The following is a 22331-nucleotide window of genomic DNA, read 5'->3' on the forward strand; positions in this document are numbered from 1 at the left end:
GATTGGACCAAATACTCTGGGCACATGTGATGTTTAAACTGTTAGACGATTAAACGCATCATGAGGGAGGACTGCATCCCTCTGACATAGACAAGCGCAGCCGTCTGGTTCCAATGAAGAGGAACTCCAGGATGTCCACCAGACGCTAAATTATGTCACACGAGAGCCTTTTGTTCACTACAAACCTCCTTACATCCCACCTGAGCCAGTAGAGACAGGCCACCCAGTCTCCCCCTCTACTTACAGCCTTACATGATTATACCACATTATTATCCGAGCAGTGCCCGGGTGTCCCGTCACGCTAAGCTCCGTTCAGACACGTTCCCCCCCGTAATTAACGCTCCCGTTTATTGTCCTACATTATTACCCGCAGCCTGTGTGGAGCTGCTCCTGCCGTGGCGGTGATGAACACCTGCCCAGGTGAACTGGAAGCTGCTGTCTGAGGTTCCTGAGACACAGCTGCTGCGCCGATCAGCAGAGAGTTGCTCCTTTAGGTCTCACCCACTCCCGTGACTCTTGAAGGAATTCGGACAAACAATATCTCCAGATTCTTCCCAGATGGGATGTAGTCTCTCAGTCACAGACAGATGCACACTTCTAATTCCTTAAATGAATTGATTACCACTGTTTTTGCATCATGTAAGGCTCCTGGGCATCACTTGAATAAAGTGCAGCAATTATCTTTTGCTATAGGGCATAAAGAGATTTTTGTTCTATCTTCTTTAAATTTAAATACTGGTCAGAGTATAAGGGTCACACTGTGTCTAATACCTTTTAAAATTAAAATAATCCAATGCACAATTCATTAGCAGCAGGATCAAACTTCTTGCCTGCTTTAAAATCAAACAAACGCCTCCCTGATAGCCTGGTGGGAATTCCTCAACCAGGTCTTCACTTATGCCACGCAAACTTGCACCCAATCCTGAACTTTTGCAGAACAAAGGTACTTTCTCCTGATGAAATAAAATGGCAATTAACCATATTCCCCAAAGAATACATTTTCTGATATTCTGGGATCTGGTGTAAGAGTATTAAATAAAAAAAAAAAAAATAATTTTTGCAATATCAACGCATCAAATCACCAGTGCATGCAAAAATGTTCCAAAATGATGTAATGTTATCAGCGCTTCACTCAAATATAGGCTTGATTAAAATGTGTTCACTACTATAAAAGAGAGATTTCAATTCCTGCACCATCCCACCGCTCCACCGTCAGTGGGCCGATGGTGCTGAAGGTAATGTCCAGAATGTAGGACCTGCTCCTCTGGGTGGGTGAGGAGTTGTATGAATCCTTCCTATAGGCGTCCTGATGCGGGTCAATGGTGATGTCAGTAGCGTTCTTTATATGGGCCATAACCGGCCTCTCGAAGCATTTCATGACTGTTTGAGTAAAGGGCTACGGGCCTGTAGCCACTCAGGCCTGTCACTGTTGGGCTGTTGGGGACGGGGAAGGTGCTGGCAGTCTTCATGCAAGTGGGAACAGATGCCTGTGAGAGGGAGGTGTTATAAATGTCCTTTAGCACCTCGGACAGTTGGTGTGCGCAGTCTCTGAGTACCTGCCTTTAAGGGGCCTGGAGGTTTGCAAGGCTTAAGCCTCTTGAGGTTCCTCCTCACGTTCCTGATCACACTGAGCAGCACGTCAGTTGTGATAGTGCAGGTCTGGCACTAAGGGAGGGGTTGCTGGGCTCCTCGAAGCAGGCATAGAACCATTTGTGGGCATTTGGCTGGGAGGGGTCCATTGGATCCTCTTGGTATATTGGCTCTCCTGATGCCTGCAGTCAGGAGGGGAGGTAGGCCGGAGTCAGCAGACTAGACATGTGGTCTGGGGAGGCTGTGGTGGGGAAGAAGGGGGGCTTTGCTTGCGCCCCCTATGTTGGCGTCTACTCCGTCCAGGGTGCTGTATGACCATTGTCGGTATGGTCGGTCGGTTGTGGCTGAAATCCTCTGCAGCCACATAGAATGTTTGCAGGTGCCCAGTCCGCAGCGAGCTAGTGCTTCTGGTAGCCCCTGTAGTGCAACATTAGCATTGGCAACCGGCAGGATGTAAACAATGGCGACCATCTCAGCTGTAAAATGTGAAGGAAATAGTGTGGCCGACATTTAACGGCCCACTGTTCTCTAGTTGCAGCAGTCGATTTTAACCAAGAGCAGTTTGTACACAGTTGTGAACGGGAATGAAACATTTTATTAGCCAAAGAATTGATTTAATGGGATTTCAGGATCTACTGGAAAAGTGCAGAATTAATAGAAAGGCATTTTTATAATAATATACAGGATCAACACATAAAATTCATCATTTATGCTAGATTTCAAAAGGATCAAATAAAAAGACTGCTTTTACACTCTGTTTAATCTACAAAAAACCAATAAACATTTTTGTCTAAAATATAGATTTTGAAACACTCATTTTCAGAAGGTTTACAGAAAAACAAATTTGGATTCCATCTCAGATACAGGATGCATTTTTGTTATCTTCCTAACATCTGCATGGAAGCTTCTCATCCGATCTGAGCTCAAGTGTCTATTCTCCCAGCCAGGGTGGGAGTGTCCTCTGTGGGAGTGTCCTCTGCGGGAGTGTCCTCTGTGGGAGTGTCCTCTGCGGGAGTGTCCTCTGCGGGAGTGTCCTCTGTGGGAGTGTCCTCTGCGGGAGTGTCCTCTGCGGGAGTGTCCTCTGCAGGAGTGTCCTCTGTGGGAGTGTCCTCTGCGGGAGTGTCCTCTGCAGGAGTGTCCTCTGTGGGAGTGTCCTCTGCGGGAGTGTCCTCTGCAGGAGTGTCCTCTATGGGAGTGTCCTCTGCAGGACTGTCCTCTGTGGGAGTGTCCTCTGTAAGAGTGTCCTCTGCAGGAGTGTCCTCTGTGGGAGTGTCCTCTGTGAGAGTGTCCTCTGCAGGAGTGTCCTCTGTGGGAGTGTCCTCTGCTGGAGTGTCCTCTGTGGGAGTGTCCTCTGCAGAGGTCTTATGTTCAGTGTTGGATCTGACGGGAGGTTCTGGTGTCACTCAGCCTGCTCTCTAACTGGATGGGCTGCACACCTGTAGTTTACTTCCTCCTCCCTCACCGTGGCAGATCTCATCATGTCCTCCATGGTCCTCTGCTTCTTTTGCTGCCTTTTCTCATTTTGAAGGCTCCATCTCTCTGCAGTTTGCATTTGGTTTGTTGTAACTGTTTGAGAGTTCTGGATTCCTCTCCAGTAGACCACCAGTGTTCTGCTCTGAAGAGAACCAGGTCTGGAGGCTTCTTGTTGAAGTTATTGGTAGATTTGGTCATTTTTAGCTTCATTCATCTCGCTTTTTTCAACTACAGAATGATGTCATCAGTGCAAAATCACTTTGATGTCATTTTGATTTCATAGCAGAGATCTAAATCATTTTAATAAATGGCAATGCTGATTTTGTTGGTGTTTAGACAAAAAAACTAAATTGTGCCATCTTTTACAGCTGGAGATAATTTTGATAAAGGTCCTAATTTTGCTAAAGAGTATAAGGTGATTCAGAAAAAAACACAAGTAAAGGTAATTTCCTTCAACGACACATTGGTCATTATACTGGACAACACTGTACGGATGCTAGCTAGTTCTTTTTCAAATTTTAGGCTTAGATGATACTAAAAATAGATGCTCCTCTAGTAGTTGAATTAAACTCAAGCAGAATGTTGTCATGATACAATGGGAGCATCATTCTATCTGTTCTAATAATTCTGAAGGAATCGTTTCCAGATATCCTGTGTGACCTCCTTTCTACTATAGATTTATTCACATTAATGTATTTCCTTGATTTGTTTCACCAAACACAGCAATTATCTTCACTTGTTCCTCCTCGTGATTTAATTATCAATCGATCAATAGCTTTCCTTATTTAAATTACATGAAATCATCATAAAAAGCTATCCACTACTATAACTTAACCCATTACATATAGAAATGATGACACACATGAGCCATATAAGGCCTCGATGCCCCGTGTGCCCGGGATAGAGAGCTCTCCAGTGGGATCTGGTTCTTCCTGTACTGCCTCTTGTGCAACCTGAGCAAACACACACGTTGGTGTGTTTGCGTGTGTTGCTGCGGGTGTGGTCCTGAGCAAGGAAACAAAGCTCGCGTCTGTTGTGTAGAGATTTATGGTGAGGTGTTAAAAGAAGATCACTTAAAGAAGGTCAGATCTAAGACAAGGATGCGCTTGGCCCATTTAAAAAGCAACTCATATTCCCCTCAACCCAAACCTTCGATTCATGAATTTCAGGCAGAATCATTTGAAAGAACTGCGGGAGTAGATTAAATGTTGCTTTAATAACACATTTCAGAGCAGCCTACAACAATAATGTGAAGGTTTCAGTCCAGTGAATCAGAAAACCGTTTATTTTTGAAAACATTACTTTTTATTTTAGCTTGATTCGGCTTTTCTTGTTAGCCTAACTTACCATAAAGGCAACAGGGGCAGAGAAGAAAGAAAGGAAAGCTTTATCATGAAATATAGATCAAGCTCTTTTAATGACACGTATACAACATTTACAGCGACCCGACTGAATCAGGAACACTCAGGCAAAGTTCACCGGCAAGCCTCTCTTCTAGGGTCCAGATTAAACCAACGTGAGCTTTAGATGAGGTCTCGCCTGCCGTCCTTAAACTGACCTAAATTAAATGCACCCTGACTCCTCGTCTGTATGTTGGATGATATATGATATGTATGTTAAAGCTGTGCTTTGGTCCCGTCACCAGCCGTCTTGCTCCAGCAGCTGTGACTGTGATAAACGCGGCTGAAAGTGTCAGTGAATGCAGCTACAAATAAATAACAGCAGTAGTCCTTAATGCTCCCCTCAGAGGAAACCGAAAACCACCAGACCAGAACACGCAGGTGCAACTGGGCTTTTTGGAACTAGTTTTATTGTGCTTGGAACAGTAGATCGGATTGTGCTACATGTGTTTTCAAGCTTTTTCCTCTGACAACCATGTGCTGTTCTCTGAAAACATTTAATAATCAGATTTTGTGAGAAGAACGATTCATCTATAGCAAAACTTAAAAAAACAAAACAAAAAAAACACCCAACCAATCTCTAAACTGTCCCCCACATTAAACTACAGCAAAGACTAAATGTGAGGCTGATAAACATAATTCACATTAAGGAGAAATTACCAGAATATTTCTGTAAAAATTGGAACTTCATAACCGTCATTTCAAAACCACCATTAACGGATGATTTTAAATGACCGTGATTTTATCATAATAAATAATTGCACTGAAAACATCCCATTGCATATGGAGCACCACTGACGTGACTATAGAGGAATGAGCTCACTCACTGGTGTGTTAGAGGTTCTTGGCCAGTCACTCAGTGGGCTCTGCTGGTTTTTTCTGCCTGCAGCAGCTTGGTTAAAGTGTTGGAGGGGCATCTGCCTGCTGTTACACCATCTCTTCTTTCCGCTCCGGGCCGGCAGACTGCATGTTGGCTTTTGGACTGCGTGGCCGGTGCGCTCCCATCGGCTCCCCTCTGGCTTTGAGCAACTGTTCTGGGCCCCAGTGCAAACAAAGAGGGCAGGGACACGAAGTGGGGTGGTGCACGATGCTAGCCGAGGGGTAAATGGCCGCCGTGGATGGAGGCAGCCCCCCCGGTCTGTTGTGGTACTGGGAGAGTCGGATCGCCTCCAGAGACCTCAGGGGTGCACTGTAGCGGCTATGAGGCGAGGATGTTGGTGAGGAGAGGGCCAGGGGGTAGTGGTGGTGCAGGGGAAGATGGGGGAGATGCGGTGGGAGGAAGGGGTAAGGCAAGGCGGAGGAAGGCGAAGAGCGACCCATCAGGAGCGCTCCCAGGGGGTTGACAAGGGGGTGAGGCCACGGTAAGGAGTGCCTCTGCCTTTTGTCCTTCATCCTCCTGTTCTGGAACCAAACCTGGAGACAAAAATACAATAATAGCACAACAATAATCCCGATTAATAAACTAGTCGCTGCCAGTGACGTCAGATGAACCAATCAAGGTTCTTTCAAGATTCTCAAGAAGTCTCTCAGAAAGCGAGCACGTAACATTTGGTGCTAGTATGCTAATTCACAGCCACTCATCTGAAGCTGAAGAAGCCCGTTTCAGGACCAGGATTCGGTTGTATGTGGCAGAGGTTGTCAGTGGAAGTTGGAACCGCTTTTTTCCAACAACAGCTAAGTGTAACGGAGCGTAAATGTGCTGTAGGAGATGGTGTGGTGCAGCTGTTGGGGTCTGCGTCACCACGATGGTGCGCGGGGACGGCTCCTGTTCTCTGCTGCACCATCACCACCTTGAAGCTTTGCAGTGGAGACCGAGCCTTCTGTCTGCGTAGCCTTTGACTAGTTTACCAGCTCGTAGAATCTTCCGGAAGGCTGTGCTTCTAAAACGTCAGGTGGCAGCATTTACAAGACCTCGCCTCGCATTCTTGCTCCTTCATAAAAGACCCTCCGGTGGCTGGCAGAAAGGTGGGTCTGTTTATTGCCCGGTAAAGCTGCTGCAGAGGGCCACTGGGCCTCTATGTCAAATGTTTGCCACTGCTAAACCTGTCAATACTTAATTTAACATGCTGATTGAAATGTAACACCAGAAAAGATTTTTTTTTAAAAATAACTCGTGGTAAACCTTTAAGGTCATCAATAGTTAATTGATTTTACCCCCCTGGTTTAATTTCCTTTCATTCGTTTCAGAATTGCGTAAATCTGTAAATTGCTGAGAAAATACAAATTGTAGTTTATTTGCTTCAGTGCCTGCTGAGCAGCATCTATCTTAGCTTAGCATTAAGACTTAAGGCAGTCATTTTAAATTTCACTGAACCTATAACACCCCCCCAAAATTGGCATAGCCAACATGCATGGGGCTACACCGAGTCTCCTGTTAGCTTAGCATTGCAACGGCTGTTGGGTGGTGGCTTGAGCCAATATAATCAGAAGCAACTCAAAACATCTCTTTAGCTCACTAATGACTGTGTTTATCAGTTGTGTGTCTAAATATGATGACTTGCTAAACAGATTAGACTGATTGGATAATTAATTATATCAGTATTCTAAAATTCAGCTCCTCCTTGGTTTCTTCAATGAACGTTATCTTTAGTTACGCTAACTGTATGCTTTTGTGCAATCCAATTTGATATAAAGTGAACTTTTTTGAGGACTCTAAAGGGAGTATGACAGGACTTTATCAATAGGAGTAAAATATAGAAGATTTAAATTCTTACTTTTCTTTAACAATTCATGTCTGATTCCTTCTGCAAATGTCAAATAAATTGTTTCCAAAATCGTATGAAACCACAAGAATCATGCAATTTTTCACTGTGCCACATTTGCCTCAAATACAGGAAATATAAATTATGCATGATTTTTGTTTGATTGGTAGTTTTCCATTATATTTTATTTGGAATTACAACAGGAGCTTGACAAGTGTTTCGTATGTTCAATACTAAGTCCAAAACTTTTTAATAAATCATCTCAGCTGAATAGTTCAAAGTAGCTTCTCGCCTATTTAAATATGAGATACATGTTGTTGTTGTTTTTTAATTTAATGAGAAATTAAGCAATGTAGGCCTACTTTAAGGCTTAACATTATGAGTTATAGTCCGACAGGCTTTGTGATCTATCTTTATCTTTCACTGGGGTCCAGACTGACTCCTGGTGCTGGGTTCTTCCTATTTTAATGAGGCACTGGCTGGCCGGTCACCTTAATCGTTGTCTCGGGCAGGTTGAGCGCAGTGGCCAGCTCGCAGCGCCGGGGTCTGGACACGTAGCTCTCCTTCACGTACTCCTGCTCCAAGCGGGACAGCTGCTCACGCGTGAACGCTGTTCGGTGACGGCGACTTTGGTCGAGTAGCGCGCTGCGCGGGCACGACTCCGTCCGCTCCTCTCCGGCGGGACCGTGCGTGACGGCCGCGGCCGCCAACCCCGGCGTCTGTCTGCCCTCCGACACTGCAATGACGTAGCAGAGAGAGAACACGTGGGAGCGCTCCGACGGCTCCTGGATCAGCCTGGAAGCGGCGCTTTAAGGGAGTTCTCACCAACTTTTATTTCTTTAAAAAGTTAAAAGTGCACTGAGTTCACGCCCCCCGCCCGCCAAAATAAATAAAGTAAATAAAATCTACTCTTTAAAATATTTCAAAATGACAATTTCAATATGATTTATCATAAACTCTGATTAACTTTAAGTTGGCGCTCTCTGTTTCAGAGTGAACAAACTTCGGTTAAGAATTGGCAGACTTTAGTAAACAGTCTCCCCAAATTAGTTGTGTTTTCAGAGTAAAATAAAGTCGATGTATAAGTAAAATGAAGTATTTTCGTCACATTTTAACTGGAGAAAATGCACAACGTAACAACAAATATTAACTGAATATTCTGCTTTCAAAAGGGATAATAGAGGTAATAGTTCTGCTGAAAATTAATCAATATTATTGATTGGTTATTATATTACAACATTAAAGTTGGCCACCAGACAATAAAAAACCTAATGATGCTAATTATATGTGTGGTCTGTAATTTGTAGCGTTTAACAATTTACAATGAAAAAAATATTAAAAAACCAAATCATAGTCTCGACTTTCCCGTAAGGCAAAAACAATACTCCACTTTTTAAAATTAAAGAACCAATTGGCGAACTTATTTTTACACATAGCCTACTTACGCATGAGGACGTTCCTGCTGTGATAGACACGCACACTTGGCTCCTAGTTTGACTCTCTTTTGGTCAAACAACGATCTTAAATCGAATAAGCCTCCTCTCGTTGCTCTGGAGATTTCCCCCAGCGAAGATGCTGCTGCCGACTGACCAAAAAAACTTCTCTTCTTGTCACTCTCGCACACCCAGCACACACGCACACACGCTTCTTTCAGGTTGTTTTCGTCGCCCACTCCTCCCCGTCTTCCTCCTTCTCCTCCTCCTCGTCTGGAGCTCGCTCTCCTCGCCTCCTCTGCCCCTATCACAGGCGCTCCAGACGGGCCGGGGTGCGCGCGTCGGCCCGACGCGGCGCCGCGGCCCGGAGAGGTGTTAAAGGTGTTTAGGAATAAAGCCTTTGGTCTCTGTCTCGGCCTTTGTACTTTTGTTATGGAGAATTAGAGACGCACAAGCAGAGACAGCAGCCAGACCCGCATTGTTGCGCGCCGTTTGATGTTGGCGGGTTTGGAAGTCAATCATTACAGGCCTAATGGCTCCAAATTGGCCGAGGTGGAGAAGTGATACTAATGGATGCCTGTACCTTTTTTATCTATTTATTTTACACATAGAAGCTCTTATTCTAAAAGCAATCTGTAATGGATGTCTATTTTATTTTAAAGTGTTACAAGTTTGATGTAATCGAATTGATGAATTTTTATAATCAACGCTTTAGTAGGACTCGATAGAGATGAACTGAGCTTTCCATAAGGTAATATCAGGAGCAGAAGAGGTAGAAGTGCGATCCTGTAAGTGCACAGCCTCGCTGCTACAGTAGAAGATGACCCTTGAGCCTGTGTTTTGGATCTTATTATGGCTATAATCTGCGCTGATTGTTAATCCAGGGGCCAGATGATGATAAAGAGGACCGGCGGAGGACAGAGACAGACAGACGCCAGGTAGGGTGGTGTCACAGCTCCATGCAGGAAATTTATCATTATAAAAACGCTCAGGTGCTATAAAAGAATCCTGCCCACTCAACGAAGGGCTGGCGATTATCATGACAAAACCATCTCATGCACGCCGCTGGTCACACGCGGGATTTTAATGCTGAATTTAAACCCGAATTCTACATTTAAATTTTTTTGGTTTTGAGTTGGTATTTCTGATGAGAAACATAGACCTTACTATAGTTTTTTAGTTAAATACAAAGCGATTTCTCAGAGCAGTAATAAAATATGCCTCGTCAGAACAAACAAACAAACAAGAAATTTAAAAAAGAAACCCTGACAATATAAAGGGCAGAAATGCTGTAACAAAATAAATAATGCAATGTGTCTACAGGTTGTGATTTATTTCATACAAAAGATTTATGAGCCTGTGACATGAGGTATGAAAATCTCTTGGATATACATGGAATCTTCCAGAAACCAAAGGAAGAATGTATCATTTCCTTCATGAGTTGAAATTTACTTTGTTTAAAACAGTCTGGTTTCTCACTAATTATTGTAGAACAGCAACAAGAGCAAAACCAGACTCATTTCAATGTAAATTGCAATATAGAGAATTTTTTCTTTATTTGTCAGTGTCATTTTAGAGTGCTATGTCATGTTTTCCTCAAAGAAAAGATCTAAAGTGTTATCTCATGTGTTATCAGGCATAGATTTTCTTTAAAATGTATCTGTAGTCTGTGATCTGCTTATTTCTTATCTGTCTGATGGTTTATGAGTACTGCTACAACTTCATGAGTATTTAACAACACTTGGTTAGCTGAAACCGCGAAACCGTAAACAAATAATATTGAACAAGTCAAATGTCATAATTAATAGTGTCTGTCACACTATGAAGCTATACAGTTGATTCTTCTATTTGTAAAATGTTTACATTATTGCATATTTGTATGCTAACATGTGCAACTACAGTCAAGCCACTCTCATGCTTAGAAATTCATATTGTCCATAGACTCGTCATGAAAATTATGGAAATAATAAATAAATGCTGATTCTATAGATAGATTAGATTTCACCATGCATTACATTGAAAAGTTTAAAGACGTCAAATTTTATGATTTGAAGCCTGACGGTGTTAAAACTAATAAAGGTTCAGAAAGATCAGAAAGACGTTTCCTCGTGGAAGGTCAAAATTCTTTTATTTGACACAGAAAATAATATTTGCTCAGAAGATGACGTGGACTTCACGTAGCTAACACGTAGCTGGTTGTTTTCATTGTTCAATAGCTATCAACCCCAGGAATGTACAAAGGTTGTAAGCGTTATAGGTTGTAAGGTGCCTGCGGTTACCTTTAATACAATAATGACGTGGAAAATATAGATAGAGAAGCATTTCTCACGCGTGGCTGTCTGAGGAGAATCCCCAGAACAGAGCCATCATTTGTGAGGCGGTTGGTACGGTCCTGACTGACACACTGAGAATCAATCCCTTCCAGAACTAAACTTCCTGGATGATGCAAACTTCTGCTTCTGACTTTACAGCTAAACCCTCTGGCTCTCTAAAGGAAAAGTTGTGCTTCCCGAGCCACCCGGCCTCTCGCCCCTCCCTGCTTACGCTGTATGAACAGAGCGTTTTTCTTCATACAGCGTCTTGTTTGTTTCATCGTCACATATTTGGCCATTTTTCCGTGTGAGCTTCCAAAGATTTCCAGCCAGTCACAAATTTTTGCTGCGTGTTGGATGTTAACTGCTTTAACTCCATTCATTCATTTTCTAGTAACTGCTACTTATCCCTAATCACTTTCATTGCTGGGGTTAGAGCCTCCCAGTTTGTGCTGGGGCACCTCATCTCATAAACCATTCTGCAGTTTAAATAGCCCAAAAAGACATATTAGCGGTATGTTAGTTTTTAATCAGTTTAGCATTAGAGGTCCAGTAGCCTGACTTTTATCCTGCCCCTTTGAGAAATCCAGTTTTCTCCTCTGTCTCTTGGTGGTAGACGTTTGAACAAAGTGAAAATGGCTTGTGTGTGTTGGTGCTTGGATAAATGCTCTGATCTCAGTGCGAAGTCATGGGAATCAAGGTCAGGAGCTGTCATTTATAGACTTTATTCCCATGACCTCAAAACAAAAATCTCCTTTTCTACGAGTGATCAAACGCTGTTCACCATATCCATACTTGAGGAAAAATGCACATGTTGCATCGTTTTCTTCCTCGGCAGCATCTGCTGCACATGTGGAGCACGGTTGCACATGTTGCCAATGTATTATAAGCACTTACAGAAAACATGTGTGTTATCTCCCCCAAAAAACACCCATGCTCTGAAAGTCTTGATTAATCTCATGTTTTTATCTGAAATGCTTAAGTATTCTTACTAGTCTCAAGAATTTTTATTGCCATGTTGGCCCCAACAGTAATCTGTCAGTGCTGTTGTCTGACATGCTGCAGTGGCAGTGGGCTGAAGCTTTATGGCAGTTTGTCTTTTATGCCAGATAGTCTTTAAACGCCACTTTGTCAACAGAAATATCTGAAAAAGATGACAACATTCTTGTATTGCATTTATATTAAATGAATTAAGAGTTTGCCAATTATACCATCCATCCATCCTCTACCGCTTATCAATTATACTACATTTATTAATATATGTGATGAATATTAAGAAAGATTATTTTTAAAATGTAAATGAAATGAACTATACTTGACCACTTAGGGTAGCAAACTTGACTGAAAAAATGATAGCATTTTTGGCTTGTTTTTCGTTGCTTAATACGCAGTATTAATCAAAAATAGCCTGAAAATGATTTCCATGCTGAATCCATTAATGCACTTATGATAACTGGTCCAATATGCCGTTTAACCAGCTGCTTGGTAATATTAAGAAATGAATATTAAAACCCATATGAAAGTTCAAGATTGCATTTGTTGAGTGGTTTAGAGTTATGGAATTTGTTGCAGATCACCCTCACTACTGTCACCATGCCTATACTGTTAATGCTAAACCCCATCCATGTTCATGCCACCCTCAGTTTCTCCATCAGTCATGAGCGAGAAGTCAAGACAAGCAGTTTTGCCACTCAATAACTACTTTTACACATACACAAGGAAACCAAATTCCTGCAGTATTGGATTATATAAAATGGACTAAAATCCACCCCGAGTAGTCCAAATGGACTACCACCGCAGATAGCACGGTTGTGGGTCGAATTGCGAGAGTATGTGGCCTATGTGATCTGTGCATGTGCAACATTTCATTTATATTACGCTGACCTGGAAGCAGAAGGTTGACAAAGAGAACCCCGTAGTGACCAGTATGGCCAAGTATTATTGGAACGATGTGGAGATGCCCCAGACGCCTCTGTGTCTGAAAGAACCCATTATTTTAAAGTTCATGGATGGGCGCGACCCCATATTGGGATTTAATTCAAAAAGATGGGGAGCAACTAGCTGGGGAAGGGATGCCAATGACTCTGGAGGAGGGACATTGTAATATACTGTACATTCACCGCATACACCTCCATGAACACAGTGCTCATGGTGGCTCTTAGATGCTCCTGAAGCAGAACATACAAATTGATGCCATTGTTTTAGCTGTGGCCGCTGCCTTGCTGCTACCTTACCTTGGCCTGGGGCGCATTGACTCCACCCATAATCCGGCTACTACAAACTCCTTTGGACACAGAAAGTCTGGTTGCATAAACCCAGTCTGATTTCAATGCTCATGTAAACACACTTAATGAAGTGCTGCAAACCTCTGATTCCACCTCGGAAAGGAAGGCACTAATGATCTCCTCCAACATTTTTAGCTCCATGGCAAAGTCCTCAAATCACTATGAGGCTCCAATGACAACTTTGCTGAGGTCATGAGGTCGCACAAATTCCTTCATGCAAAAAGATGGTGGTTCACAAATCAAGAAGATATTCATGCACATGTTCCCCTGAAGAACAGATCACCCTATTGTTGCCTGCGCTGTGATCGGCTCTCTATCAGAAACGTATGCTAGGGGAAAAAATGGCTTTCCAGCAAATGCCAACAAAAGATTTCTTTTTTTTCTCTGTAATTGCATAAATAGCCTCATTTGTGACCGTGCATACTGATGAGACTTTGTTTTCAACCTCAGCACCAGGACTTTTTATGGATGCAATTCGCTCTATTGTTCCTCTTTGTTAAGCCAGTGAACTGCTAGTTTTGATCAAATGATCAAAGTACACTGTTGTATCTGTAAAACATATGTCTACTGGATCTATTTTATTGCCACTCTTTTCCTCCCACATTGTGCTCAGTCTGCCGTGCACACTTGTGCCTTGTCCTCTGTCTGGTCTTACTGATTTGTTGTCAGCATTGCTTTTAATTCTTGAACTGACCTTCACCTTACTTAGCAGGCTGTTACCTGGTGAGCTGTACTGAATTATAGCAAGTATAAAAATCTTTCCACACTGGAATTAAGTCCAGCGTGCAAATATCCTCTGTTCTTCAGAGTTTAATGACTTTCATCTTCTTGATAAATGATTGGCTCGGCCAAATTAGCCTTTTATCGCTACGCCGGAGGGAAATAACTGACGATGGATTTGGTGCTTTTATGACCTCGGCCTCCATGATTCTGACAATGAAGTGTGCATGATAAAGGTATCGGTGTGATCTAGTTTTTCTTCCTTAAATGATAATGTCATTGCTTCAATTCTTATTTTTCCTTTACTTGAAATTTTTGATTGCAAGTTTTATGTGTACACGCAGGCAATGTTATAACACTTTTTTTTACTTACTTTCTATTTATAATGCATGCTCTGTCACGAAAGGTCGTACATTATTACATATGTTGCATATTGTCCACATTAAAAGTCTAAACAACATGATTGCCCTCTACTGGTGGGTGGCGGTAAAATCAATAAACCTTTACGGAATTATACACTTTTTTTTAACAAAGGTGACTTGTGCCATTTTACATTTTACAAAAAGTGCACTGTTCTTTTAAAACTCCATTTCTACGTCAACTGCTGTAAAGATGTCGGGCACGGAAGAATGGCTGTAACAGAAAAGCATTAAGTGTCGTGTGTAATAGCTGAGCGTTGTCATGGGTGTGACTTTTGTTAAACATATGACTTTGTAATCTATTTATACAGAAATTAGTACAGATGCTTCTGTGTCTGGAGCTCTGAAAGTTGTCAGTGACACCATGTGAACTGTAGTTTGTTAACAACTTGCTTGTTTTACACTATTACTGGTCTATGTCTGTGCAAGTATAATGAATTATAATCAAAGAATGAAGTCCATATGCACAGTTATCCTACCTTCCCCGTGACCCCCCCCCCCCCCCAAAAGTTCTCTCCGAGATGCTCTTTGCACTTATGTCATCGCAGCAGCTCATTCTCACTTAGCGCTGTGTGTTTCTCATTGCCTGTGTCAGTTAAGACCCTTTTTAAAAATATGATTCAGCTGACTGCTGCTGATTACAGCTCTGGCCAGATGCGATCTTCTGTTTGCTCACTGATTCTTTGGCTTTGTTTTCTGAGTCAGTAAAAGCAGATGCTGCTGCACATCAGCAGGACAACTCTTAGAAATGTCAGGATGCTCATGTTACACTGTTTTCCAGCACGGTGGGAATTCCTCTCTTTTCACATCACTGCTTTTTTCCTGTGGGTTTTCTCTAACTCATCTTTTTCCTCCAGACTGAAAAGCTGCTTGTTAGTCATTGCTGTTTCTTTGCAGTGCTAACTAAGCGCTACACTTAAACTCCAAGGCAAGACACTTTGTTTTGTCATGATGGAGATGCTGAGATTTTCACTGTGAATGGTCTTACAATTCTGTTCTCACAATCACCGAACACTGGGATACGACTCTGACAATACACCCGGAATTCTGACTATGGCCATTTAGCATTGGGCAGTGAAGTGCCTTAAAACTCCCTCGTGAGATATCCTGGAGCTCTCCGCTTTCCAAATTTCATCACATTGTCGTCCTCGGGCATTTCAACTGTCTACATAGTCGTCTGTTCTTCACTCATCTCAGTAGAGTCAAACATGATAGCAACATTTTATCTTGGGGCCATGACCTTTACAACTCTTCATGTAAGGACTTTTACCACCCCACATTCATGCTTCGCTCCTTTGTTTGATGTTTTGCACATTTTTCTTGTGAAATAAAACATCTGTTGCTTCCAGAGATACTAAGCTTTGTACAAACATGTTAAAATTGTTATTCTTTCATACGTAACACTTACAGCATATTGGTTGGACACAGTATCCATAAACTAACAGGGTAAACAAACCAGCAGATATATACAGATGTGAAGGATGATGTAGTTTGTTGTTCCGTGTGTTTGATTGTTCAGAACATCCCATGTCTCTTAACTTTTACAGGTTCCTGATTATCTTACCTTTCTCACCGGGTCACTAAAGGTGAGGCTCCAGCACAATAAACAACTGTCTGTCTGTCTGTCTGTCTGTCTGTCTGTCTGTCTGTCTGTCTGTCTGTCTGTCTGTCTGTCTGTCTGCTGCCTGCCTGCCTGCCTGCCTGCCTGCCGCCTGCCTGCCTGCCTGCCTGCCTGCTGCCTGCCTGCTGCCTGCTGCCTGCCTGCCTCTTAGATAAGACATGTATCTAGGCCAGAAATGTCCAAATCTGTCTGATAAGTACCCTAATCAGTCATGGCTTTTTGTCCTACTAGCTGAACTGGAGCTTTAATCTGTATTGCTGGTTTTCTTGGTGAAAGCCTTCTTTTTTAACCTGGTAGGACAGAAAACCATCTTCCATTGTGGCCTTTATAGGACTGGTTTGGATACAACTGGTCTAAGTCAATCACCTGTGCCAACTGTTGTTAGTCCTTAGGAAACTGGCAGTATCCTTGTCTTTAAATGACTATCTGTCATTCAGACCTTAGTCATCTTTAAATGCTTTGAGTGGGCAGTCAAATTCCACACCTACATCTCTCTCTTGATACCCTTGATACCCTGGACCTCTTTAATTCACATACAAACCAATGAAGCCCACCAATGATCCCCCAAAATGTCATTGCCTTGACAATATGGACAGCACTTACTCACCTGGACCAGGGTATAGGGGTAAGGATGATGACCAGCTGGTGCCATGTCAGTAAGCATCAATAAAATGGGACAAAGAAGGGTGGGTACCATTTATATCAACAACACCGAAGTGGAAACAATTATCAACTTTAAATGCCATGGAGCAGCTTATAGGACCTCTCCGGGACACTCCGGTTGGAACTTTGTCATTGGCTTTGCATTGAGAATTAAGTATGTTTAGCATGAACCCTGTCATCCTCACCAGCTTCCAGATGGCTCACCATTGAGATGCTGCGAATGGGCTTCTTAGCAGTGCCCCATTTGCCCCAGTTTCCCCCGGGAAAGAAAGGTGTCTCAGTATAATTCACAACATTCCCCATGACGGCAGTCACCGAGTCTGCTGATCGTTTTCTGTCCCACTAGGCAGATGCTACAGAAACCTGAAGGCTGATGGATGCATTCCACTAACATATCTTAAGTGTGCTGAACTTAACATAAAGTCTCTTAACACTTGATAAAAAAATATCAACTTGTATTCCAAGAACATCCCTATATTAACTTTAACTGTTTCTCAGTGCATGTCCAATATGTCCCTACATAATTAACATATCATTTGACTTTTCTTGATGTTTTTGGCAATATTTCACCTCGGTAAAGGCATAATCCATAACCTCTATAGTCCTAATACCACATAGGACTATTCTTTATTCTACTTTCTCTTTTCTGTTCTCTTGCTAGCTTTCAGAACAATCGAGATTGTTTTTTATAATTCCTAGAAATTGCTTGTGATGCCTTCACTGGAACCTGATGACTATTTTTTTGTTTGTTTTAACTAATATTTGGAGCATCACCTGATCAAGTGAGATGGGAAGTGTTCCTTGACAAATATTATTGACACTATCTGTCATTTTGGGACATATAAATCAGGTGCTGTTTTCATTTTGGCACCATAACTACAGGGAAGTCTGACCTCTGTATTAGGGGTGTGAGGGAAGAGGAATGAACACCTGAGCTGCAGAGATGGAGGTACAAGGCTCCCTCCTGTTGGCCACAGAGAGTAGGGAACATCGCGACTGAGCACGAAATATACTGACGATACACGTGCGCAGAATTTTTCCAAAACACTCTCTTGATGCAGTTTCTTCCAACTGAGGTGATGACGTCAATAACAGACAGACGGGAATAAAAATTGCCTTTTCTTATTTTAACATCTGTTTATTTTCATTTAAAAAAAACGATACCACCAAAGTACAGTATCTACCCCCTGTTTTGCATTAAAATTTAATTTATATATTTCTCAATCTGTGTAACCCAAACTAACTTTTAATTAACTCGTAGTCCTCTAAAGCTCTTCTCTGAATTACCTGACACTAATTGATGGCGGTATGACATATTGGGTAGAATGAGCCCATGAACAGAGAGATTATTTCACAGCGTCGTCGTTTTATAATTCCAGTTTTAGTTGATCACTAAAATAAAAGATCAAAAATATTCAACAAACGCCAGAGCTCACAGCAGACACGCCCATGTGGTCTCATATAACTAAACTCACTTGTTAACAAATGGTTCTCATATACTTATTTTCTTTGCTTTTCCTTTAATCATTAATGAATGATCAAATAAACGCAACAAAAGGCTGTTCTGAGTCTACTGCCGCTCTACCTGCAGACGCCTGAAAACGAATTTCTAGTCGATTTAAATATATAAGACTTTTATTTTAATTATATGTTCAGTTCGAACTGAATCGACTTGCCAATTCTAAACTTCGATTTATCCTCCCAAAGAGGATCAAAAACTGGGCCACTCTGTTCTTCAGTAATAACTGATTCTATGACAGTTTTCACAAAACACAATTACCTAAATTTAAAATCGAAAAGTATTTCACAATCATTGATTCTCTTCATTAGCAATAAATTACTGATTCTGTTCAGTTGGATAGTCAGATTTGACTTCAAAGAGCGAAAAAAGTAACCTCAAGTAAAACCTGAGACGAAAGAGATTCTTCTTTCAGAGTTGTAATGGATATCAGGAAATACACCCAGTGATGGTAAATATAAAGATGTTCTCTTAGGCATTTTATTAGAACAATATGCACATAATAATAATAGTAATAAATCTGAACTGAGTTTGTCCATAGATGTCATTCACGTTCAAGTCCCTTAATAATTAGTCTTCAGCCAACATTAATCACGATGGAGCAGAGACCCAATTTGGACAAATTATCCAATATGTGGATGATAGTTTGTCTTTAATGGCTCCTCACTTATTGACAAAGTTCAGTCTGTGTTATCATTGAATAGAGAAGACCCACAGACACCAGGGCTTCGATAGGCCTTTATCAAAGAAAGAAATGTCATTTGGGAACAGCAGGCGGAACGCGCGGGGCACAGGACGCTCGGAGAACCTTCTTTTTGGGTGCTGCTCAACATATTCTACACAAACAGCGTGCACCCTTCAGCATACGTTCACAGCATATCTAACAGAACCATCAGTGACAATTCTAAAGACGTCACCCACCAACGTCCAAGAAGGTCTCCTGTGATAAATCCTTGTGCATCTCTAACGTTATCAGTCACTTCAGAAATACAATGTGATCCAGACTGCCAATCAGCTGTCACATCGCGCGCACATCAAGGAAAAAGTCAGCCCGACGACCGCGCTAAGCTTCACTTTCTTGTGTTTCACGGCCGGGTCTCAGACAGGCGTCACATGCAGCTGCAGGCATTTTAATGAGCTAAAGTAATAATGCTGAAAGAGAATCTCCACTCCTGCACGGTGGCTGCAACCAGCAGAGGACTGCGTCACCCTGAGCGCTTTCACGCATGGATATTCTGTCAGTGATGACTCCTGGAATTTAGAATTGTGCAAAACAATATGGTGTTAATGCTCAAATTGTATTCCACTATATTTTATGTCAGTTTATGTGCGTATAAAATGTTATACAGCTGAGTACCTAACCGGAGAAGCCATAAAGGCTAATTATGAACGTCCATGCTGAAGTTTCGGTTGTGTATTATCTTTCTATAAAGTTTGAAATAAAATCAAAAGGGAGGTTTAGATTTGGAGGTGGAAGAGTAGAATTTTTACATTTTAAGTATAAAGATAAGTGATTTTTCCGAGGGACTGAGATGTAATTGTCTAAATTGAAAGTCCACCCAAAATAACACACCTGAGCTTTGATGGAGGAAAAGCGAAACAAGAACAATATTTTTTTAAAGATAATTTGAGCTGTATTGCTTTTTGAAGTGTTTAGTTAAAAGGCCTCCAACATTTATTTTTTTTAAAAAAAAGCTACTGTTAAACTGATCATCATCGTTTTTCTCCCGCGTTCCAAATAGAAACCGAACAAGGAAGAAAATTGAAAAACTTCATAATTCGGTCTTGTGATGAATGATCCTAATCGCTAATCGCTAATTATTAGGCTACTAAGCGTTGTATCCGCGCGCTGACGTTTCGGGGTTTTTCGGATATTAACAATAAAGATTTGCATATTTGTGTTATTTATATAGGTGCGTTGACGGAATGTGTTATCTGTAATTGTACAATAATAGCCTACATGATGAAGTTTGATGAGTGTTTTATGATTTAAATGTAGTTATTAGTCACAATGCCATTCTTAAAAGCCTTTTCCTGACATTTTTACCCTGTCAGTTCTACGGCGCAAATTTTATGACTTAAAATTCTGACGAAAAAAACACGACTTTCACGTTTACGTCCAAAGAGAAATCTGTGATCGTCTCGAGTTTCCACAGCTAAGGTAACTAAAAAATGTAAATGTGCTTTATTGATACAGAATGTCACGTTTTACATAATTTACAATATTTTGACTTTGATTAGAAAAATAAATAAATAAATAAATTCATATCCACCCGTTGCCATTAGTAGCAGCACCTTGTAATTGTTGAACTGTCCTTGGGGTCAACTTATACCTCACTTCTTTAAATGATGAAAAAAAGCCATTTGATTATGTTGATAATCCTTTCAGAAATGCGTTCATCAGTTCATCTTTGAAGGGCAACGACATGCTTTTTTCCTGCTTTATTTCATTCCGAGTTGCTGCACTTTAGTTACTGATTCTTGACAAAGCAGATGTTTGTCTTTATTCTGGTTTGACTGGTGACACTGGAGCATCACAAGAACGGACACCATAAGGTCTTCTGTGTCAACTGCACCTCACACACACGCAGACACACACACACACACACAAACGCAGTCAGCCTTGAACTTGAGCTTATTACATTCTCCGTATTTTTGTCTGCATCTCCTCCTCTTCCTCCTCCTCTTCTTCTCTCTTGGTCCCCTTGTGTTAAACTTGACCTTGACTCTGAGGGGGCCAGTCTGACCTCTACCCACAGACCACATGATGGGAGACAGACTGACTGTCTATGCGGCTGGGCAGTACTGAATCTAAGAACTAATGTCCAGCTTCAGCTTCAGAACTAAGATATGAAGGTTTTGAACCTGAAATTTGTTAATATCAGTATATTATCATAGATTGCTCGGTTTGTGCGGGTTGCGGCCGTGCGCCAACTTTGACTGCTCCAGACTGCAAAATAAAAGCAGTGACCTTATAAGCAAAATAGCCGTATCTCCTAGTTTTACACCTGCTGATAAGAAGGAAAGTCCAAATAATTAGCTTTAACTAAGAAGAGGTCGATTTATATATAGTGAAAATAGATACGAAAATAATTTTGATTCTGTTTAGAATATGTTTAGATTGGCATTACATTAGTCTCGCACACTCGGTCGATTTCCCTCTACCCGCAACTGTGGACGTTCCAATGCGTTTGGCTCAGCATGTATGTTTCCCCATCTTTATATTGAATTAGAGTTTTTTTAAATTATAGCTTAAATTTTGCACGTTTATAGCAAAATACGGGATTTAACATTCCATATGAATCTTACGACCGCTCTACAAAACATAAGCAAACGGTTAAATGGCTTTGGAAATAAATCAGTTTGGAACAGCGGTAAAAATCAGCTTGAAAACTTTAAACCAAGCTACAAACTTTAGATCTCCAACTGTCCACCATAAACTTTCGTTTACGCTCCCTTCAGTCCGTGTTTCCATGCAAGTTCGACAGAATCAAAACACACATAAATTACGTCTGAATGATGTCACAGAGGGCACTATTGTCTATTATATATTTTAATAATCATAATAATAATAGCGTGGTTCTTTTGAAAAGCTGGCAGAACCCCCGTCAGAGAAGGATTTTAATATTTTTATTAGAGTAGTAAACTTTCATTCATGCATTTGGCAGAGACGGTTATAAGTCTTTAACTGTGTCTATTATTCTTTGTAATATTCAGAAGTTCTACATGCAAATACAACATGTAAAACAAAGAAAATTAAGCTCATAATTTTGGCAAATGTAAACTAAATGTTCTTCTTTTCACGTCATATTATTCTGTTTGCTGCGTCAGGGCGATTTAAAACAAAACATCCCAATAATCAAAACGTAATTGTTCGTTGAAGTGATTTATGTTTTTAATCGGACTAAAGTCCCACAAACATTGAGATACTTTCTCCCTGGCAGCCAGAGGAGATCGGAAACACCGAGGACGCACAGCCGCTTGGGGAAAGCGGCACATGCAGGGATTTTTACCCGCCTCACCACACTCACGCACTTTCCGTGCCACGGCTCGACACTCGTAAAAATATCTTCTCTTTGACTGACAGTCTCCGACATGACTCGTCTTCCCCTTTGTCCCGTCACGTGATCGTTCCCGCTCATCCAATGGACACGCTTCTCCCCTCCTCCTCCGGTCCCGGGGGCTTGTTGCGTC

General features: G+C 41.6%; 1 protein-coding gene across 1 annotated transcript; it reads right to left on the reverse strand.

Annotated features, from left to right (window-relative positions):
• Window positions 1-4851: 4851 nt before the first annotated feature.
• Window positions 4852-16921, reverse strand: eve1 (even-skipped-like1). The gene is made up of 3 exons (XM_057015425.1): window positions 16804-16921; window positions 7657-7901; window positions 4852-5876 (listed from the first exon to the last, which is right to left on the reverse strand). Exons 1-3 carry the CDS (start codon window positions 16919-16921, stop codon window positions 5391-5393), a joined length of 849 nt encoding a protein of 282 aa, XP_056871405.1. The 3' UTR covers window positions 4852-5390.
• Window positions 16922-22331: the final 5410 nt, after the last annotated feature.

This window comes from Takifugu flavidus, chromosome 18, assembly GCF_003711565.1.
Source record: "Takifugu flavidus isolate HTHZ2018 chromosome 18, ASM371156v2, whole genome shotgun sequence".
NCBI lineage: Eukaryota > Metazoa > Chordata > Actinopteri > Tetraodontiformes > Tetraodontidae > Takifugu > Takifugu flavidus.

Excerpts from the sequence above, each read along its gene's own strand:
- eve1 (XM_057015425.1), bottom strand. The coding sequence starts at position 16,921 with ATGGGGAATGTTGTGAATTATACTGAGACACCTTTCTTTCCCGGGGGA. Across the intron at positions 7,902-16,803 it reads GGTGAGCCATCTGGAAGCTG|TGTCGGAGGGCAGACAGACG; the intron begins GTGAGGATGACA and ends ACGTCATTGCAG. Across the intron at positions 5,877-7,656 it reads TGCCCGAGACAACGATTAAG|GTTTGGTTCCAGAACAGGAG; the intron begins GTGACCGGCCAG and ends TTTTGTCTCCAG.